The sequence below is a fragment of the Aulonocara sp. 'chitande type north' Nkhata Bay genome, linkage group LG18 (genome assembly GCF_057382095.1).
Source record: "Aulonocara sp. 'chitande type north' Nkhata Bay isolate Kocher_YH1m ecotype deep benthic linkage group LG18, A_spYH_male_GT1.1, whole genome shotgun sequence".
NCBI classification, from domain to species: domain Eukaryota; kingdom Metazoa; phylum Chordata; class Actinopteri; order Cichliformes; family Cichlidae; genus Aulonocara; species Aulonocara sp. 'chitande type north' Nkhata Bay.
This window is the reverse complement of record NC_141361.1, coordinates 36,311,888-36,326,416: the sequence shown is the minus strand read 5'-3', so window position 1 is coordinate 36,326,416 and position 14,529 is coordinate 36,311,888. Positions and strand designations below refer to the sequence as shown.

General features: G+C 38.8%; 1 protein-coding gene across 1 annotated transcript in view; it reads right to left on the bottom strand.

Moving 5' to 3' along the window:
- Positions 1 to 493: 493 nt before the first annotated feature.
- Positions 494 to 14,529, bottom strand: part of LOC147309099 (thymocyte selection-associated high mobility group box protein TOX-like) — a 63,438-nt gene continuing 49,402 nt past the window's right edge. The window contains exons 5-10 of the mRNA XM_086272506.1: positions 12,645 to 12,890; positions 9,717 to 9,941; positions 7,897 to 7,977; positions 7,306 to 7,794; positions 3,127 to 3,287; positions 494 to 1,817 (exon numbers count right to left, since the gene is read on the bottom strand). Of these exons, the coding sequence (XP_086128632.1) occupies positions 1,781 to 1,817; positions 3,127 to 3,287; positions 7,306 to 7,794; positions 7,897 to 7,977; positions 9,717 to 9,941; positions 12,645 to 12,890 (1,239 nt within the window). The 3' untranslated portion in view covers positions 494 to 1,780. The remainder of the gene's footprint in view (positions 1,818 to 3,126; positions 3,288 to 7,305; positions 7,795 to 7,896; positions 7,978 to 9,716; positions 9,942 to 12,644; positions 12,891 to 14,529) is intronic.

Here is a 14,529-nt window from a genome sequence, read left to right as displayed (position 1 = left end):
TGACATCATAGTGGATATCTTTCACATATAGACTCTGTATGGGGTGGCTTTTGGAATCAGCCTCAAGAGTCCATTAGTTTTTGGCTAATCAGTGCTGGTTTTATTTTTAACCCTATAATATTAATGGCATCCAAAAATCTGAAATTCAATACTAAACACAATGTGACAAGCCAATACATTAGACCATTTAAAAAATATTAACATTTTCACTGACGTCTCCATCTAAGAAACTAAAGCTGTGTGGCTACAAAAGAAAAGAAACACTAAAGTAGGATTTTCTGTTTGACCTAACAAAGGTTAAAAATACTTATTTTGCGAGACTTCAAAGGTATTTGTTTTGCACTTGCAAACTACTTTGAATAAATGAAGGGGCAGGATACAGACAAAGGTGTATTGTGTCAAAGGAGTTGTAAAGGGCTGTGCTATTATGTGCAGTTAATTAAAACAGCTGTCACAAAGCACTCAGAAATAACATGAAAGAGGCAGGTTTGGAGTAATGACTGCATGTCAATGCAGCGTTGACTTTATTCTCAAACACATTATTAGAATCTAAAAATAAGGAAATGGGTGCTGTTGCCCAGCGTGCTTTCATCTGCCAAAAAAACCAAACAAAAAACACATTAATACAAAGAGATACAGAACGAGAGCGATATGTCTCGTTATCATTAACACTAGAACAAAAGCTGATTTAAAAAAAACAAAACAAAAACAAATTTAAACACAGCCAACCCAGCAACAGTTAAAGTTTCTTAAATAGCCTCTGTGAACAGAGAGATAGAGATGACAAAGGAGACCATGCAACCCACTTGTGCGTTCTCATTAACACTTCACACACTCACACAGTTTGGATCCAAATCAATATTATCAACAGACATATGCCAGGAGGAGGAGCTGTCATCATACAAAGGGATGTTTTTTTTCAGCAGACAATTGTTTGACATTTTATTATTTCATGGACTAAAATACAGTGGATTTCATCAGGAGAACAACAAACGTTCTTTAATCGTACACAATTATTCACAGTCGGTGCCTGGTTAAACAAACAGCTTCAGGTGCTCTTCCAGATCTTTTTCCAATTTGTCTTGAGCCGAACGAAGCGGTGGGATTTCAGTCATTATCGCAGTGTTCCACACTCACAGTAACCATATGTTCTCTGTCTCTGCAGACACCGAGTGGGACTTCAGACCAGACGGCATCAAACTGAGGGCTAACGTTCATGTGATTAAAGAACCAGTTATCAAACACAATTTGTGTCGTATTTGGTTAATAACATTTTGTTTTTTTTGCCGTTCCTCTGACTTTGGCTATAGAAGGAGACCGCAAGTATGAGTTAAAGAAAAAAGAAACGAGTAATTGTCCTTATATGGACAACTGAAAAGATTATGTTACAGCAATTTACAGCAACTAATTGTAAACACCATCCTTGCAAAAGAGGAACTGGGGCAGATGGGAAATCAGACAAAGGTTGGAGTATATACACCAATATACCTCTCCATGCTGGTGTACACATTTTCAGTTCAATGGTGGTACAATGCAGTAAACAGACAGTAGAAAGCGCCAAATGCAGATGTTTTGTCAGCATTCTCGAGAAATGTTCCATTCTTCTGTTGCTGGAACTATTATTTTAAGAGATAAACTAATTTATTACGGATTTAGACGATCCACTGTGAGTCTGATTTTTGGCTCTCGCTGTGTTTAAGGATGGAGAGAACAAGCTGGAGGTTCTGTGGTGTGGCAGTAGAAGGGCTTGGCAGAAGGTTGATGCCATTTGGTCCTGAGATTAGCTCAGATACAGAGGTTTGTCTCTCTGGAGAGCCCTGGAAGCAGAGAGGAGAATCAATAAGGACATGTTTGACACGCTTCATTGTTTCAATGATGACCACGAGTTTTTCCCCTTTTGTTTCCTAACGAGCCTCAAGAAAAATCAAGTCTGTTATAAGATTATATGAACTGGTTTTGGTCATTTCTACTCTAGATTAATTTACGTTAATCCAAATCTTTTGTATGCCGAGGTGATATGCATTTAAAGTGATTAATGTAGACTGCAGAGTACACATTGGTTAATATTACAGGTAATACAGTTGTATTTCATTTTAATAGGTGTAATCCCACGCATCTGCTTTTAGGCATTTTTCTACATTCATATGGAAACTGAGAACTACTGCTAAAAGGTTTTTATATTTAGCTAAGATAGAAAAGCTTCTGCTTCACTGGATGGCTATCAAGAGCAGTGGGTAAATGTTCCTCACATTATTATATATGAAAGACTAATAGAAACACCACATTCCCATCATGTTTTCAACACCAACTTTCCTTTGTCTTTCATTGACATCGTCTCACTGTATTCTCTTATCCTTTAACAGTTTAGCAGCACCATCTGGACAGGTAACATTTTCTTTCTGTTATTTTGTTTAAATATATGCTGCACCTAGAAACCCATCTAATAATAGTGCAGTTGAATCAGTGAGCAATGACAGACAGGCTGGTTGTTCCATGGTGGAAGTATTTGCATTATTTTGTGTCAGCCAATGATAAGTGTCTATCAGCTGCTAAGGAGCTCTGCTTTGCATTTGGAAGAGTTACCTTAATGCTAACTACAGCTCCACAACACTAGTGGTTAGGCTCACTGGGCAGGACAGCCCTGAAATCACAGTTAGCTAACTTTTACTTTGGCTAAAGCTGTTAATTCAATAGAAATTACCAAGCTTTTTGCTGGTTATGTGGTGGTAGAGATGCTAAATGCAAAAGTGAAAGTTAAACGCAAACTTTGACTAACAATCTCTCTTCTTACAGTATGGAATATAATGTTACATGCCAACTTTTTAAATGGTACTAATACTGCTATGTTACAAGTTACTTTTAAAAGTTTTGTTATCCAGGATTATAATAACATGTCACAGACTTCCACACAGGAAAGGTGTAGTCAGAAAGGGGTTGTTGCTGCTCTTGAAATGTATCTTTGATGTTACTTTTTTTCCCCCTCCATGAACCATGTTTTCTTGATCGGATGTGGCCACTGCCATCTGTAACCACACATCATCTAACATCACTGCAGACAACAACACGTCTGTCGAGTATTGGGTTTCTTTTTAAACACCTGCAATCCAGTGCAGTGTTAGTACACACCCGTTGCCATGGTAATCAGTGCTCCAGTCCAGAGAGGGGTGATGATTCGGTGTATGCCGACCCATCTGGTGGTAATCCACCGATGATGACATCACTGCTCCACTGTTCATGATACCTCCACCTATTGGCTGGTAGTCAGATTGGAGGGAGGGAAGGTAGCCCTAAACAAACAAACAAACAAACAAACAAACAAACAAACAAACAAACAAACAAACAACCCCAAACAATTAAATTCAAATTCTATTTATAATGTGCCAAATCACAACAACAACAACTGCCTCAAGGTGTAAACAAACAAAACGATTATAACTTATTTAAAATAAATAAATAAATTCAAGAGGGAGCACCATTAACAATAAGTTAGTGATTTCAAATATGCATTTGACAAAAAAGGAGACCTTGAAAATATTCATTCTTTAACTAAATCACAATTACAAGCCCACTTTGTTCTGAGTGGCCACTTTCAAAGCTTGCAACAGGACAGGATTTGTGAGCGCCGCAGTGGAGAGTTCTAAAACAGTAACATATTGTGGCCCCAGGTATAAATGTATGTGTCAGATCACATTAGCTGGTGAAATAATTTAGCAAGCTAGCCAACTAGTATTTCCACTTAGATGAAAGCAATAATGTTAGCAAGAAGGTTAGTATGTACGGAGCCCCTCTGATGACATGGTCCAAAAAATAAATAAATTGTGGCCACAAAATACTACTTCGTGGGCACGAAATAGTATTTCAAGGGCACGAAATAGGTATAACGTGCGCACGAAATGCTAATTTGTGGGCACGAATTGGGTATAACGTGGCAACGAATTACGCATTTGTGGCCACAAAATAGATGTGTGCACATCATATTGATACAATTCCTGGACAGCTGCGTAGAGACATAAGCATGAGAGTAGGCTAAACCTATAAACCATGGACAGAGACGGTATGATTGATTTTTATTTTAGGCTGGGAATGAGCTACAAATGCATTTTGAAAAGCCTGGCAATGCAAGGAACCATTATTACGGAGAGACATTTAAACAGGATATTGAGAGCCCAGTTGCTTTACAGACGTAAGTACGACCTGGACGCCGGGATCGATTTTATTGTCAACCAACTGCAAGGGGCTGGGAAAGATCACAGTTATCGGTCAAGTGTTTCGTGGCTACAAATTAGCATTTCGTGTGCATGTTATACATATTTCATGCCCACAAAATAACATTTTGTGGCCACAAATAAGTATTTCGTGGGCACGTTATACTCATTACGTATATTTTGTGGCCACAATTTATTTATTTTTTGGACCATGTCATCAGAGGGGCTCCGTAAGTATGCAATGTTAAATGAAATTTTATTTTAAGAGATAGTTTGTAGTTTGTCCATTGTAACAACCCTTATTATGACATAGCACCGCTAGGGAGTGTCGTCCTATTATTGTAGTAGTTTGAGAGTCTCCTAGTGTGAGTGCAGAGGCCGTCATTACAGCCAAGCATCTGTTTAGAGAGACCGTACCACTGTAATGGGCTGGCGCCGGCGACTACCTACCCCCGGCACATGCATGTACGAATAGAGTAGAGCCGTGGACACCTAGCTTGTATGGTCTTGTTCTGCTAATATAACCAACTAAAGGTCTTTTGTTCTATTTAAGTGACTCGCCTCCGAGTTGTCCGGCTAACCTCCACACCACATGCCCGCTGGACCTACTAGCCGCTCCTTCCTCGCCAGACCGCCGTTAGCATGTTAGCAAACATGGTAGCGTTAACACAAGCCAAAAGTTTATGTTAAACCCAAACTTAAACTTCTTAAACCCAAGCCCCACGTTTCAAATTCCCTGCTGATGACCGATAGTTAAATACAATACTGGTGCTATCTATACTGGTTGATGAGATGGTTTGATTTCATAGATAAAATTAGTTTTTATCTGGCAAAAAGTTAGCTTACCTGCTAGTGCTAACAAACCGCTTGAGACCCAGTGCGACAACCATACAGTACATTTTTACACTTATGTAGCGATGCCATGCATTTATGATTCCTAGCATGCACAGCAACAACAATCCGATGACAATTAAATAAATAAATAAATAAATAAATATTATTTTAACAACCTGTAACACAAAACAGTTCCTGCTAAAGGTGGAAAAAGATTAACTTATTTCACCTATTTCCCCACTTAGGTCACAAATGCACTGTGACTTGCTTGCCTGCTAATATTGCTGCTAGTAAAATAATAATGAAGTGTTTTTGTCCTTATGTGGAGTTTGTGTCATAGAACGAGTCTATGTCACAGCTGCTCATTGTTGATGGTGAGACAGGAAAAGTAGCATTGAAGAAAAATACTGGGGTCTCTCTTTTGTTACACTAGATGCATTCAGACAATAGCAATAAAAGTGTTTAACAAGAAAAAAATGAAAGGTTTAAAGGAGAAGTTGTCCTGAATAGTCTGAGAGGGTTCACTGTGCCAAACATAACTTTAGTGAAAATTTAGTCACAGTACTTGAAAAAAGCAGGTAAAAAGTAAAATCTTTTTTTCTTGCATTAAAGTGTCATTAAGGAAAGTTTTAATGATATACTGTTTATTTCCCCCTTCAACTTGAATTAGTCCATGGACAGCTGATGGGTTCTGAAAGCCATCTATTAGCACATCTTTGGCAGAATGGTTTCAGATGAACAGAGATAGGAATGAAGTTCTGAATGAAACTCGCATGAAAAGGAGAGGGATGGGTCGCAGGTTCATGAGCAGTAATTACAGAATTTGAGAGCTTTTCTGATTCTATCTCCCAGGAGGAGGGAGGGAAAAAAGTGAAAATGTAAAGTTAGGAGGAAGAGGAAAAAAAACATCAGCAAGCATGTCTCTAACCATAGGATACTCGAGGGAGGAGAGAGATGGAAAAATGAGTGTGTAAAATGACAAAAGTGTGTATGTGGGGGAGGGGGGACTGAAAGGGAAGTTAATCTGAGTGTTGTGAGTGAAAGAGGAGAAAGAGGAGGACAGCAGGTGGTTTGGTTCCCCCTGCTCTCCTCTCCCCCTCCTCCTCTACCTCACCTATTCATCTATTGTTGAGCAAATTCTTCTCCTTCACTCCTTCACAAAGACCCCATCTGCCTCTTTTGTCTCTCTCTCTCTCCTCTCTCCCTTCCCCCATCAGTTCTCACTCTTGACTCAGTAAAAAAAAATAAAACTTTTAGCGCTCTGTAGCTGTGTCCTCTCATTTTTGCCTTCTCTTTTACTTTTCTGTGTTTTCGGGTCTCTCTTTTTCTAAAAATATGCAAAATGGAGGAGAGAAAGGGATTATGGGAGTTGGGGATTAAAAAGTGTACCATAAAAAGGAAGGGGGATCAAATGGGAAGTGAGGCTCAGTGGTAATCTTTGGATTTTAACTATTCTGGAGGAAACCGTCTTCCATGAATTCATATCATAGCTGTTCATCTTTTCTTTTTCCCCTCTGTTCGCAGAAATACTAAATGAGCAGCTAACACTGACAGTAAAGGCAGAGAGGCTGACTGACAGACTGATTGACTCTGTTACAGTCGAGGTAAGTCCTTTTTCAGCTGTGTAACATTGTCGGTTTAACTAATCTTAAAGTGACAACATTCTGCCATTTAGACATTTAATCACTAACATTCAGGCAAATCCACATCAGTGATGGAGAAAGCCATGGTACCTGTGCCAAAAGACTTCAAACACCTGCCAGCAACACCATTAGTGATGGGTAACCACATGTTCTTACATGTAGTTAAACAGCAGTATCTGTGTGTTGTAGCTGTCCTCACCCCTCACACCATCTCAAAGTATTACTAGCAAAAATGACTTTTGCCAATTATGCAGCAAATGTGGTTGGTGCATTGCACTTTTTTCCTACTTCCACATCAAACCGATATCAAACGCACAAACACAACGGTTGCTCAGCGGGTTCTTGGAGTTGTCCACACTTATTTAAGATTTATGCTAAAACAGATACATATAATTAAGACATGGAATCATTCTAAGTGAACAAAATCTTGTAGTAAACTGAATCAAATGCTGCGTCACCATTACGGTCCAACACACACATAAATGACCTTATGACCCACATCTGATGGAAACAGGGCAGCGACTTGTCCCTGCAGATTGATTGTAGGAGAAATTAGGAAACACACATACATACACACGCATGTGTCATTATCATCATAGTAAGATTTATCAAGTGCAACTGACCTGTGTCATAGCAGGGGAGTGTGCCATTCCCATTGAGTGGCCACTGAGCTGCTGGTGCTGATGGTGTGGATTGTGCAGCCCTCCCAGGTGTGCCTGGCTGTGGAGCGGAGGGCTGATCTGGAGAGGAGGGGTGGATGCGGCCGCTACAGTGCCAAGAGACATGGCTCCCTGATGGGGGACGCTGGCTCGTGGCACCGTCCCTCTGGAGGACAAAGCCTGGAGCTGGGGATGTATCTGAGGGTGGGGAGGGGGAAGATGGGGGCTGAGGCCAGGGCTCGAAGTGTGGGAAGGGTGTGAGGGGTGAGGGTAGGGCATGTACATGCCTTGATGGTGATGAGGAGGGAGAGGGTGGCTGAGTGGGCTGGAGGAAGGGTGCTGCCCTGGGTGACCAGGGTACACTGAATGTTTGGGTGTAATCATGGAGGTAGAAGAGGGGGAAGATGAGGAGGAAGAGTGGGTTTGCTTCATTTCAGATGGGTCATTGTAACTCTGTAGAAGAAGAAAAAGGAAAACTGAAAATCAGGAATTTTCTGACCCTTCACTCTTATAATCCGTAACTTAACTTGGCGTGTATCAGTGTGTGTAGCGCACCTGTGAAACCAGACTGGCTCTGTAGGCAGCCAGCTGTTTGAGATACTCCTTCTTAGCTGTCTCAGTCTTCTTCTTGTACACCTGAAACGCAAACATTTAACTCTGAAAGTGTGAACCTTCATCACAGCATTTGATAAACAAAAGGCACAACTACAAAAATTAGGTTGGATTTAATCAGAATAATAATAATATCACTCTAGTGCTGAGCTAATGCCTTTTTCTAATAACACAAATTTATCAATTCCCAAAGCATGTGCCAATACTCTCTGAAGCCCAGCAGCGATCAGTCCAGCTGACATGCCACTTGTATAACTGTTAGGTTCACATTAATGACTGTGAATCTCATTGGTATTGTTAGAGCTCACATTCCCCTAATAAACGGTTGATTCCTGTCACAAACATGATGCTGACACTTATCGCCTTTTTCACGCACTCTGCATTTGCTTCCTTCATGATGTCACAGAATAAAATGAGCATGTTATGCCTCAAGGCCAAGAGTGCAGTAATGCTAGTGCTTCTCTGAAGCTATATCTGCACTCCACACTGTATATAAATGCCACTTGTTTTGCACATGTTCAACTACCAACCTCTGTATATTTTATATATTTTATTTTATTGTTTACTCTATTTAATTTGTAAAATATGTATATACACACACACACGTAGAAAAACATATTTAGTATACACATCCAGTAATGCACACACTCTTATATTGTACATATATTTATTACTCTCAGATTTAGCCTTTCTTATATTTTGCTTGTTTTATGTTATTGTATTTTTTTTTTTGCACACCTCTGTTGCTTGTGAAGCTCGCACACAAGAATTTCACTCGCATATACTGTACCAGTGTACCTGCACACGTGATGTGACAATAAAAGTGATTTGATTTGATTTATTTAGACAGTGGTGATATAAAGAAATCACTAATGTCAACATTCTCTCACAAATATAAAAATAGTGTTTGCCATCATCCCAACCTCAATTTTGCATCCTAATTTTGGATTTTACTGTAAACTGATACCAAATACAAAACACAGATGAGAGGAATGAGAATCAGTTCTGTATATTATGCAAGTACCAGAAAAAACGACTTACTGTTAAATTTGAGTACACCTGTTTTAGCTTCATTTCACTGTTGGTACTCAGCTTTTAAAATGCTACTGCTGATTTTTAAGGATCTTCGTGGCATCCGTCCTCTATATGACCTGCTAGTCAGACATGAGCTTCGATAGAGCCTGAGATCTTTGAACAGAGGACATCTGTTAAAACTGCAGCTGGCAGACATTTGCTGTCAGAGCCCTAAGCTGTGGGATGAACTGCCTGAGTATTCAGGTTAAGTCGGTCACTCACAGACCAACGAAGACTAACTTATCGGTAAGCCTTTTCTGATTTGATTTTGATCTGTTTTAATATGTTTTCTCTCTCTGCTTAATCATTTTTAGTGTGTGTTATGCTCATGTTCTTAGCAGTATTTGATTTTCTGATGTTCTTGCTTTGGGCCGTGTTAATCATTTTGTTTCAAAATGAGCTCTATAAAAGTGAAGAGCCTGCCTTCACAGTATCAGTTTTAACTAGAACTTTGCAGAATTACTATCAGTTTGGTTGCAATTTTGTGCAGCAAACCACCAATAAGCAGTGACACTCATCGGAATCAATATGAGTCATGGGGGTGGGGTGGTGCTAATGACATTTTTGGAAATGTTTCACATATGAAGGGAGATGTCACAAAAAACTGAACTACTGAGATACAGTGAAATTTGTCTTTTCCTATTTATTATCCCTTATTCCTACTTTAGTACAGCCTTCCCTCCCCTTACCTGTTTCTCTTCTTCTGCCAGACCATCCCACATGGAGGCCACAATTTTTGACACCTCCCCAAAGGTGGCATTGGGGTTCTGTGCCTTGATATTAGCCTGGGTGTCCCTGAAGAACAACGCGTAGGCAGACACTGGCTTCACTGGTTCATTGGGGTCCTTTCGTTTCTTTTTCTTTGGCGTTTTCGGTTTCTTGGAGATGTCCGCTGCTGCTGGCCTCTTCTCTCCCTGCCGAAACAGAATAAAGGTTAACACTGTATATAGAGAAAATGTGAATGGATGAATATATAGATCCTAGGTCACCAATAGGTGGACTGCGACTATTACTAGATTTTGACAGACTGTTTTTATTTTTCAGCTTTTCTCTTGTTTACGGTAAGGTTATTTTAACCTCCTTTGCCTTTACAGTTGTCAGTGTAATTAATTATTAAGGAAAAACATAGAACAATCTCAGCCAATAAAAAAGCGCATGTGAAAACAGTAATTCAGAGAAACAGACAGAGGGAAAAGGAGTGTTAACACCGAGATGGTTTGCATGTGAAGTGTAGTTAAGGAAAAAGAAGAAAAAAGGAAACTTAAATGAAACCTTTTCATTTCTCAAAATTAAACATTTTATTTGAAGACACCTTTTTAAAAAAAAAAAAAAAAAAAAAACTCCAAATCCTGTTTTACTTGAAATGAGAAAAGAACATTTTATTATTATTTTATTGTTAGAGTACCTGCCAGTCCATTGTAAAAGTTAATTGCAAACGTTAAAATACTGTTAAATTGTACTTTCTTTTACAACTGTCAGTCTACTTGAAAACATATTTTACATATATATAATTATGTGGAACTTTATGATTTTCTGGACCAATGTTTGAGGGAATTTTCTCTAACTGGACCTCCTTAAATTTTACTTGGATACCCCCGATATAGACTGACAAAGAGAAATTTGTATATAACACGTAAAGCATAAAATGTTAGAATGTAAATTAAATATATCCTTAAAAACTGTAGAGTGAGTGATTTTCTTTCTGTTGTCAGCAAGTTTGCATTTGAACAATTCACACCAAAACTGTTTTTAAAACATGTCCTCAGCTAATCTTTGATGTTAAGCAATAAGTAAACCGCAGAGATGGTCTTAGGGAAAGTCCCCACCAGCAGAAGAGCCTCTCGGTAGAGTGGTTACAGTCATTGCTGCGCTAAACGGGTGAAGTCGCCATAATACCTCAGCAAAAGCAGCACATCTGCTCAAACGTTATTGTCTATATGGTTCTAAGTTATTCTTCTGAGAAACTTTCACTAATTACTGATTATCATTTAACAGTGTTCAGATCATATACTTTATGTCATAACAACATAAGCCCAGCTGAGGAAGAAGAATTTTCTATACTGTTAAAGAAATCCTTGTATAAATGTGTGCTTGAGGTGCACATGACGTCGGGGGCTGATGTGCAGTTTGCTCACATGTTTAAAGGGCACACTGCATACCATGCTGAGATGCGTCAAGTTATTGGCTAATAGCTTTTTGGAAACCACCTTGTTAGTGCAAAAATGCCTGTCAAATTGTGTCATCTTTGACAATTTTCATGGATTTACCTAAAGAAGTAGTATGTAGTCATATGTTTTTGCAACATGCTAGTAACGATGTGCCTAGAGGTACAATATAGAGTTGTGTCATTGCTATGTTATCTAATATGTTTAAACACAACACTGGTTTATCACTTGAGGTCAGTGTTATTAAGTGGCTTAGTGAACAATTCTCTGAAAATGAGTGAAAAAGCAGCCAATGTCCAAACCATAACTTTGAAAGACATTCAGAAAGCTGGAAAACTAGTGCTCAATAACACTTTAAAAATGACAAGAAATGATATAAAGAAATGTTGAGAAAGGGTGTGAAAACATAATTAAGTAATTAATGTTTGACTGAAAACAGCAAGTCTGAAAATAATACTACACACAAACTGGAAAGTGAAGGAAAGTACTGGACCCAGGGTGCAAAGTTATGACATCATAATGTCACGATTGGTCAAGCTGCAATAATGACCCTTGAGCAACATTATTGTGTCTACAAATTATATTAAAGTGGTATCAGTTGTGCTGCTTTCTCTATGATTTGATGGCTGCTAGCTGTTGCAGTGATTTTCTGTAGAGAAATACATTTTCACTTAACCAAAACAAACTCATCTAAGCTGCTTCATCAGCACAGTATGTGCTTGAATCAAATTCATCTGTCTGCAGCCTTACATCATAGGAAAAAAAATCCTCCTGCTGTTATCTGATTCACGTAACATCACCATCTGGCCAATGGCATAACCAAAATCTTTGGATCCTTCACTTGGATTATGAAGAAGGTCATATTTAGCCTGTAATGCTGCACCACAACTGCACTTTCTTTATCATAGTAAATTAATGCCTTTAATATTGCTCTTATGAATAATTTTTCTTCCTTAAAGCACTCTAAACCATCTGTGAGTAAAAGCCGCCAGATAAATTAATCTGCATTGTCTAATAAGCACGCTGGGTTTTCCTGAGCTTGCATACGGCTCAATAAAGGGGTGCCCCTGTTATGATGTGTATGAGTATCAGACTCATTTTTGCTCTTTTATTTTCCACCCTTCCCTTCCTGAAGAAAAAATTACCTGCACAGTGGCTTATACCGTTTCCTATCTATAGTGTGTGACCAAGTTGGTAAATATTATTCAGCAACACAGTAATAGTTTCATTTCCCCAGAAAACGAGCAGTTAGTTTGGAGCGGTGTGAGACAGCCAACGACGAGAGAGCTGATTTCTGTCTAGTTGATATGCATGGAGAATGCCTCCATGATGACACATAACATTATTAAAATAGCTCTCTCACAAAAGAAAACACAACTGGGTGTTACAGCCCAACAAGATGTGAGTCATTTGAACAGAAGATGCTGCGTCCATGTGTCTGTGTGTTGTTACCCTGAGTCCATCATCATTGTCGTCCTCGTGTGCTGAACTGGAGGGAGATGGTGTGGCAGATTTACTTCCAGGAGGTGAAGGGGAATTATGGGTAGCAGAGTTCCCACTCAGTCCCAGCTGGGATTGGTTGATGGTGGACAACTGGTTTTGCTGGCTCATGCCTGATTGGCTCTTGGGCCCAAGCGCTGCTTCGATTGGCTGTTGGCTGCTGGTAAACCGAGAATCTGAATTCACCATCTGCTGCATCTGTGTAAACAAAACAAGTGATTATGGCAGTGAAAAAAGTGGATGACTTCCCTTTATTGCATTTATGTTTAAAATATTCCAATCTGCTGTTAGCTCTCTTAGCTTTTCATTATTGTACATTATTGTAGAATCTTTGTTACAAAAAGGCAAAACACATTATGTAATGCACTACAGCCTGGGATGCAAAATCCAATCAGTATTAGTTGATTTGGATAAGAATAAAAATTTTAAAAAATGAAGCATCCTTGATCTGGGCCTCTGTGTGTGGACATTCTACCCCTCATTTGATCAGGTTTTGTCTCTGCTATGTAGCAGTCCGGGATTAACTGATAATGAAATCTCACAGTAATGGTGGTAACAACTGACAGGTCTGAGGAAAGATGGTATCAGAAGCCCAAAAGTATTCTCTACAGATCTTAAACTCCACTGCTACTCCCATGAGAAGCTAGTGCAAAACTTCACATGTGGGAGAGGATGAGTGCAAAGTAAATAATAACGTACTACCTTACTGCGTGAGTGCCTTAATTATTAGACTGCAATGTCTGTCAAATCCCGGGCTTACGTTTATAACAATGGTATGGCAGATACCAACACTTTCCACTGAGTTTTCTCTTATTTATTCCCCCTTACAAACAAAGAATTATTTAATATAACTAAAAAAAAGAGCAAACTTTAAACTTGAAAACTTTCTTTACCTTACAAAATAAACTGATGTGAGCCATTTGTTGTTGTGAGTTTATATAAATAAAAGTCAATTGATTAACTGTATGAACACAATGAAGGGTTGAACAATGCTGAACAAATCCCACAAAAAACTCAAAACATAATATTTCATCTTTTTTGTTAATGTTATTAAGTAGATGTCAAAACATATTTATTAAATATAGAAAATCATTTACTTAAAGAAATGAATGACTTGATACAAAGATATCTCCTTGTGTCCCGTTTTTGTGTGAACACTTGTAATAGTTGAGTTTTTACTGCCATTCCTAAGGTTGAGCTCTTCTTGCAGTGAGCCAGTCATCAGCGATATTCAGTCCACTTCTCAGGAAAACAAAAGTTATCACTGCTAACACCACAGATGTGGGGACTTTGACACCTATGATCACAAATATGAAGACGGGACTCCGATGATGGCTTGTATTTAGAGTTTCCTCTTAGTAAGCATGTGAATAATAACGGATGTGGTCTAGTGTGATGTGTCCCTGTTGGGAACATGTTACCTCAACTCGGCTTCTGTGTCTCGGCAGCGGTCTCTGCTTTGGCGTTTCGATAGAACTGTGAGTGACATTTCTCTTACATGGGAACAGGTTTCAGAACGATGTGTATGTGCTGATGGAAATGCTGAAAATACGAGCTGTGGTTTGACATTGCCTGGGTTGGGACTTTAATAAATGTCATAGTAATAAACTGTCAAAACACCCTATCGCCATAACTTTCCACAAATGCTTTTGCTCTTTGCCAGATTTATTTGACAGCAAAACTATAAAAAGAGGAAATGATATTAGAGCTTCATTAAAAATCTAATATTTTCTTACTATACCTACTGAAATAAAATTACAAATCAATATTTAGTTATTTTATTTGATTACAATCTTACTATGCTCAACTCTATTACAAATTTTAAACTGCCTGGTTC